Source organism: Crotalus tigris, unplaced genomic scaffold (genome assembly GCF_016545835.1).
Source record: "Crotalus tigris isolate CLP2741 ecotype Arizona unplaced genomic scaffold, ASM1654583v1 scf7180000017729.2337069, whole genome shotgun sequence".
NCBI lineage: Eukaryota > Metazoa > Chordata > Lepidosauria > Squamata > Viperidae > Crotalus > Crotalus tigris.
Window position 1 is genome coordinate 940,460 of NW_024096596.1, and position 16,101 is coordinate 956,560.

At 44.9% G+C, this 16,101-nt stretch overlaps 1 protein-coding gene across 10 annotated transcripts in view; it reads right to left on the bottom strand.

The window, feature by feature from the left end:
• The window catches only part of DOCK7 (dedicator of cytokinesis 7), a 150,206-nt gene that overhangs the window by 121,145 nt on the left and 12,960 nt on the right, over nt 1-16,101 (bottom strand). Inside the window, exon 2 of one of the 10 annotated variants that reach the window (XM_039339069.1) lies at nt 5,923-6,650. The exons of 8 other annotated variants lie outside the window; for them this stretch is intronic. In XM_039339069.1, the coding sequence (XP_039195003.1) occupies nt 5,923-5,960 (38 nt within the window). In that variant the 5' untranslated portion in view covers nt 5,961-6,650. Of the gene's footprint in view, nt 1-5,426; nt 5,538-5,922; nt 6,651-16,101 lie in introns of those variants that run through there. One more of the 10 variants, XM_039339070.1, reaches the window with a different exon arrangement.

Here is a 16,101-nt window from a genome sequence, read left to right on the forward strand (position 1 = left end):
TTTTTCTCCACATATCAAAGCTCTTTGTTTTCTTGAATGCACAGTTTAAACTTAATAAAAAAAAGGTAGTTGTAATTTTTTCACATCAAGTAATGTTGCCAATTACCTGTATGGCCTACATGTATATTGGGATAAATATGTTAATTTGAATTCTGTTTGTTTGCATATTTAGGTACAGACCTGTATTAACTCTAGCACATTGCTCATACAGAAAACATTATTCTAGAACAGCTCAAATGGTACCCTCCAAGTGCAGAAGACTACAGCTTTCAAAATGTTGCACCAACATGGGTGGGTGAAGACTAATCTAATTCCCTTTGTGGATCTTGCAGGCAATTCTTGAACAAGGTTTACAAACCTCATGGTCAATCTAGTCCGCTGAAGGGGGAAAAGTGCAACTAATTGTAATTACATTTAGACATAAGCTCACATAAAATTTTCCAGACTGTGTGCCATCCCTGCAATTCAAGCGAAATAAAATACTCATTGCCAAATTTAACCATTTTATTATAAAAACATAAGAATAGTGCTGACAAGGGTATAATTCTAAGGAAGGACTGAAAAGAAACTCATAGGATTGAATCAAGCTGGGCCATTACATGTGTTTTTCTGCTTATAAAAGTTAGATACCAGTTTCCAGCCTAACCTCCCATTTTCCCTTAACGCCCATGTCATACTACAGGCCAGGGGTCTTCAAACTTGGTCCTTTTATGACTTGTGGACTTCAACCCCCAGAATTCCTCAGCCAGGCAGTCAATACAGGAAGAGCTGAGTTTACAATCACAACTGAGCCCAAAATTTCTGTTGTTAAGTGAGGCAGTTAAGTTAATTTTGCCCCATTTTATGACTTTCCTTGCCATAGTTGTTAAGGGAATCATTGCAGTTAAGTTAGTTAAGTGAATCTGGCTTCCCCATTGACTTTGTTTGTCAGAAGGTTGCAAAAGATGAGCAACACTGCAACTATCATAAACATAAACCAGTTGCCAAGCATCTGAATTTTGATCACATGACCTTGGGGATGCTGCAATGATTAAGTGTGAAAAATGCTCATTTCAGAGCCATTGTAACTTTGAACGATCACTAAATGAACTGTTGTAAGTTGAGGACAACCTGTATGTGTAAATCATCTGTGTAGTGTTCCTTTGAAATTACAACACAATACAATGCCATCATATGTAATCACTGTGCCATTGGAACTTATTGTAAACCATTTTATAATTTAAGATTCTCAGAATTCCACCAGCAGAATAACCTTATTAGGAAATATGCATATAAAATTATTAACATAATGTATCTCAAAGCCTAATTAAAACTCCTTTATTCAAAGGATTGTCACTGGATCGCAAATTGTTGGCAGAAGTTTTGCTCAGTTTTCTACAGAATAACCATCTCTAATCACTATTACCATCCATCCTCCTCCCCAAAGAGTTGTAAGTGGTCCCTGATCAAGTCTGCACCAATGAAAGCAAAGCCACCTTCTTCTGCAAAAACTTTGCACTGACTTATTCTTCCCTTCAATTCTTTTTTCCAAAATAGCTCCACAGATTCTCCATTTTCAGAGTCAAAAATGAAAATTCAACCGCTTTAAATTTTAAAGTAATATTTTTTTGCCAGGAATCAGCTAGTTAGTGGTAGACAAAATATACACTTTGGTACCAAAAGAACACAGGCACCTCCCTTGGTTGCTGATTCTTTTCTTCATCAGACTCCATTTCTTTTAAATCCTTTAAATTAAAAATAAGAACACTACCATAGTAACACGCTACAAGCCACCACTGTTTTTATAGCCAGCATAATTTTTATTATCAAGAATGCCTCTGGGGCCCCACAGAGCATTGTGGAAACACAAATGATACATGGCTCCAATCCAGTGCTTCATTAGTAAATGTGCCATATAATCCAGAAAAAGAGACACAGATAAATCCATGGAAACATTTCTGGAAGGATTGGAGAGGAAAAAACAATTGGGGTTTTATTTTATTGTGTGTTTGCTTGCTTTTATTTATAGCTATATTGAATATATGCATACATAAATACTAATTTATAACCTTCTAATTCCAAATTTGCTTATCAGAACAAAAATAGTTGCCTGTCCTTAGTTTATCCCAACATAAATTAAAATAAGCCAGGATTATTATCATTATTTCAATTCTCTATTCCTAAACAAACCATGGCTTCCAGATCATTATACCTGGTTTAAAATTAGAAGCAAAACCCTACTGGCAATCATGTAAATTAACTGCCAAGTCTTTTCCAATGTAATTAGAATTAAGCTAACTTTCAATGTCTGGAGAGTATCTTTCCTAGAATGACAGTAAAGAATTTCCTAAACCAGGAGTTTTCAAACTTTGTCAGTCCATGGCATTGCAAGATCGGAAAATGACTGGAGGATCTCGTCCTGAATTCACATCTCTATTGTGATAAATATTTGTCATATTTAATTGTTATATTTACTGCTAGCGCAATTTTTTAAAAAGAAAACAAACAATAGTAATTAAATATATCCTTTCTTTTATGTCGCAACACTTCTTAGGAGAGATTTCCTCATTTTTCATTTGCTGTACATAGCTTCTGTCAATCTTATTAGCGCTTGTCATTCAGGAGAAGCAAAATAACATTCTTTCTTTTGAACAGCTATAATTAACGCAATATTTGATCAATCTGGAAAAGCCAGTAGCCGAGAGAACCAGGAAGTGCATTAACCAAATGTCTTGATCACAAAGTGCTCTGACAAAATGAAGAGCTTGTGTTGGATCTTGGTTGGTTTTAATACCACTGTTGATTGGTAGAGCATGGAAAAAGCATCTCTATACCTTTTTAGACACAGGTAGTTCTCGACTAACAACTTCAATTGAGTGCAACATTTCTGTTGCTAAGTGAGACATTTGTTAAGTTAGTTTTGCCCCAGTTTACAATCTTTTTTGTCCCAGATGTTAAGTGAACTACTGCAGTTGTTAAATTAATAACACAGTTGTTAAGTGAATCTGTTACATGACTTTGCTTGGTTGACAGTCACAAAAGGGGACACATGACCCCAGGATGCAGCAACCATCATACATATAAATCAACTGCCAAGGATGTGAATTTTGATCATGTGAACCTAAGGATACCGCAACTGTTATAAATATTATAAGTAACTTTTTCAATGCCATTAAGCAATAGCACTTAGACTTATATACCACTTCATGGTGCTTTATAGCCCTCTCTTAGCAGTTTACAGAGTCAGCATGTTGCCCCCAACAATCTGGGTCCTCATTTTACCGATTTCAGAAGGACGGAAGGCTTGAGCCAGTGAGATTCGAACTGCCAAACTGCTGGCAGTCAGCGGTCAGCAGAATTTGCCTGCAATGCTGCATTCTAACCACTGCGCCACCACGGCTCTTGTAACTTTGAATGGTCACTAAATGAACTGTTGTAAGTTAAGGACTACCTATATATGCAGGTTAATTGTGTTAATTTCAAGGTATTTACTAGATTCCTTCTGAACATGTAATTCCAGAATAAAATTATTGGCCTAATGAGATGGTGGATGGGAACAGATGGTGGAAAGAATGGTTGTTAAGTCGAGGATTATCTGTATGGACTTCAACCTCCCAAATTCCCCAGCCTTCTTTTTGTTGCAGATACCATATTCAGTATCAAGATGTCAAGATGAAGAGAGATGAGACAGTATTTTATCAATAAACATTTAATTTTGAATTATTTGCTTTATATGATCACAATTTTAAAACCAGACACTCACAGATATAAAGTTATAGGGAGATTTCATGTAAGGAAAGCTATAATATTTGCTAGTTGCTAACCAATCTCCCTAATCCTAACACATTTACTAGCTCAATAACAAATTTCACAGAACACAGCAGGAATAAACTGATATAGACTACAGGTAGTCCTTGACTTGCAACCATTCACTTAATGACATTCAGTTAGAACACTGAAAAAATCAACTTATGACTATCTTTCACACACATGACTATTGCAGCATCCCCACAACCATGTGATCAAAATTCAGATACTTGGAAACTGGCATGTATTTATGACAGTTGCAGAGTTCCAGGGTCATGTGATCATCTTCTGTGACCTTTTTACAAGAAAGTCAATGGGGAAACCAGATTCACCTAACAACTGTGTTACTTACTTAACAACTGCAGTGATTCACTTAACAGCTGTGATCATAAAATGGAACAAAACTCCCTTAGCAATTGTCTTGCTTAGCAACAGAAACTTTGGACTCAATTGTGGCATAAGTTGAGGACTACCCCTACAGTAGGAATCTGTTAGTCCCATATTAGGTTAACAGTATAAAAAGACATTAAGTTTTCATCTCATTTCATCAGATTGATGGAGGATAGCTAAACTGATAAAGTATGTTAAGTCTAAAAGGGAGCTATCATATTCCTGATTTTTGGCTACCAAAGACTAACAGGGTTCTTTTCTAACAATATCTACAGTATGAATACACTCTAAGGTCTAACTCTTATACCAAAACTTTCTAAAAAGCACAGATGAAAAACTTTATAAAAGTTCTAAGATAAAGTGAACTTCATTAATGTGTCAGTGGCCATTTACAGGGGGTATGTTAGAAGAAAGGATAAAGTTCTTTCCACCAACATTCACATGTAAGAATGGAATATAAAATAAAATCTGAAGGATAAAATATAAAAGTGAAAAAAGTAAAACTAAAAAGTAATAAAAGTGAAAAAAGTAAAATTAAAAAGTAATAAAGGAAAATCTGGATAAAATGATACCAGATAGGGGTTTTTTAACTTAAAATCAGATTTTTTTTACCCTCAATCAATCAATCTATCTATCTGATCTATCTAAGTTTGGAAGACAGATTATACATAATACAGAATCTGAAACTTAGAAGTCTGGATTTCCCCCACCCAACTCACATGCACGGGCAAAAAAATTTCACTGAGAAAAGACTGCAGAGAAAGAACTTCAGGATAAAACGCACCCAGAGGAGAGCATGACAAGAGAGCATCAAGCAAGGCAGCAAAAGATGTCAGAGAAGGTCTACACAATTAGAGGCAGCTGCTCTGCTACATTAAACCCCGTGATTATGTCTTCTAAAAATTAACAAGAAACCCGTTTCCAATTCCTCCACATAACCCAATATAGGCAGCCTCCCTTATTTCAAAGCCAAGTGCATTACAACCCCACCCCATCACACAACCACATATCCATCCAAACATCAATGCCAAAGCACAGCTCTCCCTGTCCGAAAGGAACCGTCCAAAGAGCAAACTGTGTAGACAGTGAACAGATGCAAATCCCAGGAAGGACCATCTACGTCTAAAGCCAAAGGACAAAGGGGGGAGGCGGCAGGGAGCTGTTCTAACACGCAAGCCTGCAAATCCAAAGTTAGCGCTCCTTAAAGAAAAGACGCCTTTGTAGCCCAAATAAAGCCCGTGCACACGTACCTACGAAAGCAACCAAGTTCGCTACAATAAGTCCTGGGAAGGCAGCGTGCTTCTGAATCAGCCTGGGCGCAAAATGCATCCGGCCGCCCACACGATGGCCTGCCCTTTGCTGCCGCTGCCGCTGAATAAATCACATCCACGCCTATCGGGATCGGGCTCCGGAGCAAAAAAAACCCCCGGGGTAGCGACCGCCCAGCCGCAGCGCCACGCGCCCCGGAAGACCCCCCCCCGCAAGCGACGGCCCCCGCCTTTTGCACGGCCCACTACACAAAACAGCGCGACGCACCACAAAGCCATCCACACAATAGGCGGAATTCCCGGCCCTTCCCTCCGCCAAGTCTCCGGAATCCCCCACGCCGGCAAAACCATCTCCCTTAGTGGAGACGGGAATGCATCTCCCTGCTAGGCCCCTCGCTTCTCCCCAACCCCACGCGAAACCCACGGAGCTTAGCCTGCGGCCAGCGCCTCCCTCCCAGCCGCGCACCGGCTCTTTTACCTGCTGATCTTCTGAGCAAAGGCGCGGCGCTCAGCCATGGCCGCTTCGGGTTCTGCGACCCAAAACGCTCCTCGGCTCTTTCGCCGCTGCCGCCGCCGCCGGAGAGCAGTCAAAGGAATAAGGAATGGGTGCCGTAATGCTCCTGAACGGCGCGCGTCCCAAAGTCTTGGCGGTTACCCGCTCCCGTTTCCAGCAAGAAGAGGGAAGTGCTTATGCGCCTCTCCTAGCAGATATAAGGTCCACCACAGGCTAGCTAGACAGGAATCAGTGGGTGTGGGCTACGGAGGAGGGACTGGAGTGTTTGCCTCCAATTTTCTTTAAGGGGGGGTGGCTGCGTTGGAGCTGCACCGGACTTGGACTGGAGGCTGTGTAGATTGCCGCGGAATCCTGGAGAGAAAGCAGGAACGTCCTTCCTAGTCCCATAGTCTCCCCCGAAAGAGATGGCACCGATTTCGCTTAAAAATGCAAGGACGGTCTGTTTTCCTGAAATCCTTGACGGAAGTTTCCATTCAGAACAAGAGCAGGAGATCCAGAAGATCCGATCCACTGGAGGGGGGTCACCTCAAAGCCGAAGAAGCTCTGAAGACGAAAAGAAAAGGGGGATTCGTTTCCATCCTCCCTGCGTAGATTCCTACCAGTTCTGTAGAGTTTTCCTAGTTTCACCATCCATTTGAATGATCAGATTGTTTTCTGGTGGGCTGTTTTTGAGAGCATAAACTTCCTAGGGCCTAGAAGAGAGTGAGTGATGTTAGTGGTTAAGGAATCCTTCTAGAAACTGAAATATTGTGAATTCTTGGCCTGCTGTTGCCACAAAATCAGCTGAGCAACTCTCTCAGCCCTAAGGGGGAGACAATTTTTTCAGACACTTCTGGAAAAAAAAACCTTGCCAAGACAACTGCAGGGACTTGTGCAGGAAGTTACCAAAGTCAAAAACTGACTCAAAGGTACACAAACACAGACTTGTTAATGTGAGAGAAATCACCAGATCCTTCACCAGCCAGGAGCAAACACATGTAACAATTTAGAAAGCAAATGCCTGTGTTTATTTCCACAGAAGTTATTTCATTATCTAAAGTAGAGCATCCAAGGGTTGTCCCCTCCAAATACTGCTCATAAGCATCAACCAGGGCCATCTGCCAAACTATTTTGGCACATGACACTAAATTCCAGAAGTTCCCTCCTTATCTAGCAATATTCATAACAATGATTTAGCATTTGAAGTATTCATTTAAGATATATCTCACAAAACCATCTCCAAACCATGTACAATTTTAAATAAATAATTGGTTAAATTATTATGCCTTTCACATTCAGAATCACTTGATAGGTTGACTATTTTCACTATGTTGAATAGTTGCATTTACTTCCTTGTTTTGTCCAGGAACTTCCAACTGCTTTCTTAGACATGTAAAACTGAGTGTTTGGTAGAAACTACTACTAGTTATAGGAATTATAGTGAGGTTTGATTTTCTTTCCATGAAAGAGCACAGTCTGTTTTTTTCTGAGTTTTCCAGTCAGAATCAATCAACCTCAGACCAGCACTGTTACAGAACTTGCTGTTTGATGTGCTTTCAAGATGTGCCTTTGGATTATGTTCATTCCAAATAGATACTTCACACAATGCAGAAGAAAGGAGCAAGAAACAGTCTTGAGATCCCATAATGTGACCTATCGCGACTTTTTTCCCATTGCCAGCAATGGGGTGGGCACAGTTTCACTATGATGCATCCGGCCCATGGGCCAACAGTTTGATACCCCTGATATAATGTGTAACAAGAAGAAAAAGTTGGGATTATAATACTATATCATGCCCCACTCACAAATAAGGACATCAGAAAAATTAGAGGAAAAGTCAGAAGGATTTAGGACAATGGTACTAAAAACAAACACATTGCTTACCATTCTGCTTGCCTGTACTGTAGTAACTGAGAAGGAATTTCTGTGTCATTTCATGAAAAAATAAGAGTATTAATGCTATTATTGCTCATTAATATGCTTCAACTCCAATTGCTTTGGAGCCTAAGTAGAAAGATGCTATTGCCTGCCTGTTTTCCTTCCTTCCTTCCTTCTTCCTTCCTTCCTTCCTTCCTGCCTTCCTTCCTTCCTTCCTTCCTATATAACATAGATGTATACTTCCTTAAAAAGAATTCTCATGATCTTGATGGATTCCACATATTGAGGCAATTACAAAACAGTATATTTTAAACACACAGTAATTGGCATAGAGACCTATCAATAACTCTGTTGATTCAGATCCAAAAGTGACAGTAGGAGAACATCAAACTTTGTATGTTATTCAGTGTTCTGATATTAAGTTCTATCTTAAACTGTTTGAGTACGTTTGAAAAAAAATACAGATGTTAAATCCAAAATATAATTACACTTTCTCTGTTTTCTGAACACAAAACACAAACTAATATGTTGAATGAACCATGCAACTCACTTCACTGAGTCAACCATAACTACCTTAATTTCAAGTAAGCGTGTCATACTTGCCTACTTGCGAAGGAAGCACCTACACATGAAGTGTAATTATGGACACTTCAAATGGATGATATTTTTCTACCTAGTTCCCACTTTTTAAAAAAAATCTAGCTTGAGAGGAAGGCCAAAACTGCCAAGACATTTTTCTGCTTGGGAAAGATAGCAGCCCTCCCATTATTGTAATCAAAAATAGCTTTCATTTTCTCTTATCTATTCCCATGCATAAATAGATAGCATTGCTCAAATACTTGAGGCAAATTGAGGCCTCTCTTGGGCCTGTCACAATTTTATGCCAACCATCGCATCCAAATTTACAATAACAGACAAAAGAGACCACAGAAAAGTAGTTTTAAAGTAAAACTAATGTTATGTTAAAAAGCTTGCTTTCCTATGCTACTCCATTGGAAGATGGTCTGCATTCTCACTGTACAACATGATCAAATAGTCAAGGACATTGACAAAAAAAGGGAACGTATATATGTATTTATTATATTTAGCTAGGCTAATCAGGCAGGGAAGATGTGATGAACATTTCAGAGGAAACCTCTCTAGTTTTCCAGAGAGTAAAAAGAAAGAAGAGGAGAAACACTGTCAGTCTTGCAAGTTCCTATTAATGCAAATTTGAAATGAAGATATTCCTACTTGTGTTTTTTGTCTGGACTATTTTGAAAGGATACCCTGTAGTGCATGTATGACATAAGAACTATAAATCTGAAGTAAATGTATGTATGACTGCAAGCCAGAATTTTAATCTGTCTTTATATCTAAGTTGCCATATAACTCCTCTATTGTAAATTCAGAATTAAATAATACATAAATAATATCTTTGGTGTAGTCAAAAACAAATAATTACAAAATAAATTAAGTGCAATATAATCATAAAACCAAGGTTACCAAACACACTGCAAACAATTATTTTCCTAAAAGGAAACTCTTATTAGGGCAATGTGGGGATTATCCAGAATAACCACTATGAATTAATTTAGCTCCTTTTGTTTTTTTAAACGTTTCTATTTCTAGCTCACTGTGTCCTAATCTAAATGCATTCATTTCTCCCACTGGCACCAAGTAAACGGCATTTCCCTTTTAAAGTGGACGGTCTTATTTCATGTTCTACCTAACTAGTCAAATTATTTAATTATATTTCATATTTCTAAACTGCCCATCTCAAAGAGAGGCTAAGTAATCAAATCTACCAAAGCTTAGAATATTCAGTCCTTAATTCATCTTCAAGAATGCTAAAATCTAGGCAAATGCAAGGTATTGTTTCTTCATCCCAGATCCAAGCAAGATTCAGTCATAAGAGGTGAATCAGATCAAATCCAATATTTATTACAGTCATAAACCATCATAGACAAGATGTGAATACCACAGCACCAGTGTGAAGCCCTAGAGTGAAACCCCCTAATGTTACTATAACACCACAGTGTACTCCTAACGTATCCAGATAAATTGCTGAGAGGCCTAAGTAGATGGCCTTCAACATTTGTTTCTCCAAATTGCCCCACTAAGATAAGCTCATTTGCACAAGATTACAAAGGCACAATGAAAAGCATACTGCTTTCCTTATCATTCTTTCAAGAATTCTTAAGAAAATTGATTTCTAATTTGCTGAGCAGAATAGGATATCACCAATGGAGCATTGATGGAGGGGCAAAGCCATATGTCAAGCCCTACGGGGCTTGCCATCCGGCGGTGGGCGCTCCGCCAGCCAGCTGAGCAGCGGAGATTAGCTGGCGGCCGCCCGAAGCAAGCCCCGATGCCGTACCTTCCAGCCGGCCACCGTTGAAACCCCGGAAGCCGGTGCCGAGTGCCTCGCCAGCCAGCTGAGCAGCGGAAGGCTGGCAGCCGTCCAAAGCAGGCCCCGATACCCCGCCCCCCTGCCGGCCACCGTAGAGGCTGGGGCTGGAAGGCCCACCAACCAGCTGGACATCGGACACTGGCGGCCCAACCCTGAGACCACCTGCACTCCCCCCCGACACTCTAAAGCAAAGCACGCTGGACGGCTGAGGCCAACAGGCTAGCAGAGGGAGTGGGTCACAACAGGGACTGCTCTCTGTAGAGAGCTGCAAGGCACAAAAGTACTTACCAGAGGAGCCGAAACGCAAGGCAGAAGCAAACAGCCATGCCTTGGCCGGACAGACGGTGGAACAAGGGGGAGGAGTTTTCTGGAAGGAGGGTCTGAGTCAAACATGTAACTTTATACAAGCAGCTGGGTGGGTGGTGGTTTCTGGGTGGAGGGTGGGGTTTGGGACGTGGTATCATTATAAGAAGCACTGGGAGCAATCCACTCCCAGTGCTGACTTTGTTTGTTAGGCATTAATAAACCTAACTTGCACTATGTTCCTGTGTTCCTGGTTTCTTCAGTCAGGATGACAACGGACCTAGATTGACAGTAAGTCAGCACTCCCTCTCCATTTGCTGCTCTCTGCCTTTACCCCAACTGTAGGGAATGGCGGAGGGTACGCAAGACACTCCTCAAGTGGAGGACCTTGCAGTGGCTGGTTCTACGGTGGCTGCGCCTGTGGACTCCCTCAAGGCTGCCGTAACAGGGGAGGAGCAGCCAGTAGTAAGACCAAAGACCACCCAGGCACTTGGACCCCTGGTTGAGTCCCAGGAGGCTGTGGCTGCCAAGCCAAAGGAGGAATGGTGGCAGAGTCCAGCCTTGACATCTCTGGATGCTGGTCGGCCTCACAATCCCCCAGGCAGGTCATCGCTTCTGGGGTGGAGGGAAAGGCAGTTGACTGGCGATGAAGAGGATGAGTGGAGTTACTCCACTGCTCCAGGGGAATATACAATGGATGTCCTCCATGAGCGCTTTGGCGAAGGCAGCTATCAGGGCTTCTCGACGAGGCAACGGATGGATGGCCTTTCTGGACACTCAGACGCCTCGCAGTTTCGGCTGAGCAGTCCCAGGCTCCAACTTCCCCAGCTGGTGGGTGCAGCGGCAACAGGAGCTTTGACCTCTGGGCAGGGGTCTGCAGGGACAGCGAGCCAGGCAGCGTGGCTCAGTGATCCAGGGGCCGATACGTGGGCCCAACCCCCAGGCAGGATGACACAAAGCCGGGCTGCCGTGCCTGGTGCAACCACGTCTGCTGGGAGTGGTGGTGTGGTACCACCTGCGCAATGGGGCCCGGGGCATACGTGGGGCCCGCCATCTATTCCCATCTCTTTCGATGGGGACCCTGACAGGTTAGCTATGTTCCTGAGCCATGTGGTCAGCCACCTCGATCGGTATGCCCACCTGTACCCATCCCAGTGGGCTATGGTGGTGGCGGTCATGGTGGCGCTGCAGGGGGAGATGGCAGCATGGGCCGCCGATCTCTATAGTGACCACGCCAGGGAGCTCGGCAACGTAGGGTTGTTCCTAGAAGCACTACATGGACGATTTGAAGATGCCTCCCGTCTCCTTGCTTTGAAACAACAAGGGCGGACAGTAGCAGATTTTATCCGCGACTTCCGCAGGTTGGCAGGCCGACTCAGTTCATCATGGCCGGAATGGCTGTTGATTTATTACTTCCGGGCCGGGCTTGACCAGCAGTTATGCCAAGCCTGCACCTATAGGAGTGTTCCCAACCGCCTGCGAGAATGGTTCTGGGTAGCGGCAGACCTCGATACTAACCTTAGAGAGTTCCAGAAAAGCCGGGATGCTGGTCGGGCACGACTACTTTTGGAGAAGTCACAAGAGGGTGGACAAGGCCAGCTGGTCGGTCCGGCTGGTTACCCCAGAGCTACTGATCCCTCTAGTGGTTCCTCCTTTCATTGTTTCCGGTGTAATCAACCAGGGCATCGGGTGGCTGAATGCCCGGCTCCTACTCCACGGTGTTCTGGGACACCGAGAGCACCTGCTCCAACACCAAAGAAAGGTGCTGAAGCATCAAAGGCAGCAAAGCAACCGAAAACCACGGCAACTCCATGGGTATCGCCAATGGACCAAGACGCCATGGCTGTGGCACGATACAACCCTGCTGACGATGAGAGTGACGATGACCCAGTTGACAATCCAATGGTAAGTGAGCCCATAGCACCCTTCGTCTTGCCCATAGTACTAACGAGCCCATGGACCGGGGCACGAAGGGAATGTCGTGCGCGTATTGACACGGGATGCACCAGGTGTTTGATAAGTTGGGAGGTGGCTCTGGAAAGTGGCATCAAGTTACATAAACTGGCCCAGCCTGTGCGGTTCGAGCAGGTAGATGGTTCCCTGTTGGGCGGGGCTCTGGCTACCCATATCACAGAGCCGGTTCATCTGGAACTTGGGAGTCATTGGGAAGTTCTCCGCTTTATAGTGGCCTCAGCCATGACGGAGGCAGTGATCCTCGGCCTGGCGTGGTTGGATAGATGGGAGCCCACCATTTGGTGGGAGGGTGGGTACCGCAAGGTACGTCTAGGTGTGGGACCCCGCCCCCCTGAACAGCAGCCAACAGAGCAGATACCGGCACCGGGTCCTCCAAATCAAATCCCGGTGTGTGGGATTGTAGGAGGGGGGAAGGACCCTTTCTCTGCAGAATACAAGGATTTGGCTGAGGTATTTAGTGAAGAAGAGTGCAACCAGCTACCGCCTCATCGGGCGACGGACTGCGCTATCGAAATTGAACAGGGGGCTAAACTGCCAAAGCCCTGGATGTACGCCATGGCACCCAGGGAGTTGGAAGAGTTACGGCGGTTCATTGACTTAAACCTGGCGAGAGGATTCATCCAGCTGGCCCGTTCCCGAGTGGCTGCACCCGTCCTATTCCAGGAGAAGAAGGACGGGTCGCTTCGTCTCTGCATCGACTTCCGGGGTCTGAATGCTGTGTGTGTTGAACATCAGTACCCCCTCCCGCTCATGAAGGACCTACTAGCCCAATTGGGAAAAGGGCGAATATTCACCAAACTGGACCTTCGGGAGGCATATTATTGTGTACGCATACGACGTGGAGATGCGTGGAAGACAGCGTTCAACTGCCCATTAGGTAGTTTTCAATACCAAGTCATGCCGAGTCATGCTGTTCGGGTTACAGGGGCCCCCCGCAGTGTTCATGCAATTGATCAATTGATCAACTGCATGAACACCTGTATCGGGGGGGGGGGTCCTAGTGTATCTCGATGATATTCTCATTTATACCACAACCTTAGAGGAACATATTAGCCTGGTACGGCAGGTATTGCAAAAGCTACTTGCGGCAAAACTGTTTGTAAAGCTGTCCAAGTGCGAATTCCACCGTGACCGGTTGGATTACCTTGGATATTGTATATCAGCAGCAGGGATGGAGATGGACCCTCTTAAAGTACAGGCAGTTACGGACTGGCAAGCACCCAGCACCCGACGATAATTACAAAGCTTTCTCGGGTTCGCCAACTTTTATCGGCAATTCATTCCCTCGTTTGCCGCTGTGGCCCACCCTCTAACAGAATTGTTGCGGACAAAATACTTCAAAAGTAAACCACGGCCTGGCCAGCCAGTGGGGTGGACCATGGCCTGCCAAAAAGCTTTTGAAGAACTTAAAGCCCTTTTCACCAAAGAACCTGTATTGATCCATCCGAACCCTGACACCCCTTTTGTAGTCCAAGCTGATGCAAGTGACATGGCTGTGGGAGCTATATTGCTGCAGCAGAACCAACAGGGGGTATTGCAACCCTGTGCATATACATCCCGGAAGTTCACCACGACAGAAAAAGGGTGGGCTATCTGGGAAAAAGAAGCCTTTGCCGTGAAATGGGCGCTGGTACAATGGCGACATTTGTTGGAGGGCTCTACACACCCATTCGAAGTATGGACCGACCATCGGAACATGGAGTGTTACAGAGACCTCGGCGTCTGTCGCTGAAACATGTTCGTTGGGCCCAGTATTTCGCTCGTTTCCATTTCACCCTAAAGTACGTGCCGGGAGGTAAGAATTTCCTTGCGGATGCGTTGTCTCGCCTACCTCGTTACCACAGCGACAGGGAGGAGGTGGTACAGGCAATTATGCATCCCTGCACTCATAGTGTGGCACACATGACAGCAGAGCGGTCGACTGACATTACGCTACCAGAGTTAAGAGATGCTGTAACAGGTGATACATGGTTGCAAGAACATCCGGGCTTGCTAACACAGAGGGATGGGATGGCTTGGAAAGGTGACAAACTGTATGTCCCTGAAGAACTACGACAAAACATCCTCCAGAGGTGCCATGACTCCAAGCAAGCTGGGCACTTTGGTTTTCTAAAAACCCTACATTACATAAGGCGGCAATTTTGGTGGCTCTGAATGAAACCAGACGTGGAAACCTATGTCAGGAACTGCCATGTCTGTGCCACGGCAAAACCCCGAGTGGGGAAGCCGATGGGCCTCTTGCAGTAAGTTGCTGATCCGAGCCAGCCTTGGGAGGAGATCACAATGGACTTTATAGTCGAATTGCCCCCAAGCCGAGGCTACATGGTGATATGGACAGTCATCGATCTCTTTTCAAAACAGACTCACTTCATTCCTTGCAAGGGGTTGCCGTCAGCACAGCGACTGGCCAGACTCTTCATACAACACATCTAACGTCTGCATGGAGTGCCACGACGGACAATCTCAGACCGAGGGGTGCAGTTCACAGCACAATTCTGGCGTACATTCCTCCAGCTGGTAGGATCATCCCAAGGCCTCAGCTCCACCTATCACCCCTGTTCCAATGGAGCTGCAGAGTGAGCAAATGCCATGATAGAACGGTACCTGCGTAGCTATGTCACCTTCCAACAAACGGACTGGGTAGACCTATTGCCGTTTGCCGAGGTGGCGTACAATAATACAGTTCATAGCAGTACCGGGTTCGCCCCTTTTCAAGTGGTGAATGGAGTGGAGTTTGTGCCCATCCCAGAATGGTCCAAGGAAATGGGTAGCGTACACACACCTCAAGCATGGATGACACGAGTGACAGGGCTGTCGAGGTATATAAAGAAAGCTCTAACACAAGCCGAGGCAGCAGCTAAGATGCAGGCTGATAGAAAGAGGGCCAACCACAAGCTTTTCAGAGTGGGGGACTGGATATATCTCTATACAAAATTTCTCCGCTTACCAGTTTCCAGCAGGAAATTAGGCCCAAAGTATATAGGCCCATTCCCAATAGTGCAGGTAATCAATCCAGTAACAGTACAGTTACGGTTGCCTCCATTACTGGAAAAGGTACATCCCGTGTTCCATGGCAGTCTGCTAAAACTGGTGCATGGAACCCCGGCAGGTAGTAAGGGCCCAGGGCCAGTTACCGGGTCAGAGTATGAGGTACAGGGGGTGGTCGATTCATGGGTACGACATGGTCGACTGCAATACCTCATACAGTGGAAAGGAAAGCCCCTTTCAGAGGCTTCCTGGGTGGGGGTGGCGGATGTCCATGCTCCTCGGCTCGTATGGGCGTTCCATCGGCAGTATCCAGAAAAGCCAGGGGTACGAGGTGTGGACAGGTACACTCACCGTATCATTTTTACCTTTCAGGTGAAGACGTGGTAGAGGGGGCTGCATGTCAAGCACTACGAGGCTTGCCATCTGGCGGTGGGCGCTCCGCCAGCCAGCTGAGCAGCGGGGATCAGCTGGCGGCTGCCCGAAGCAAGCCCTGACGCCCTACCTTCCAGCCAGCCACCGTTGAAACCCTGGAAGCCGGTGCCAGGTGCCTCACCAGCCAGCTGAGCTGCGGAAGGCTGGCGGCCGCCCAAAGCAAGCCCCAACGCCCCGCCCCCCTGCCAGTCACTGTA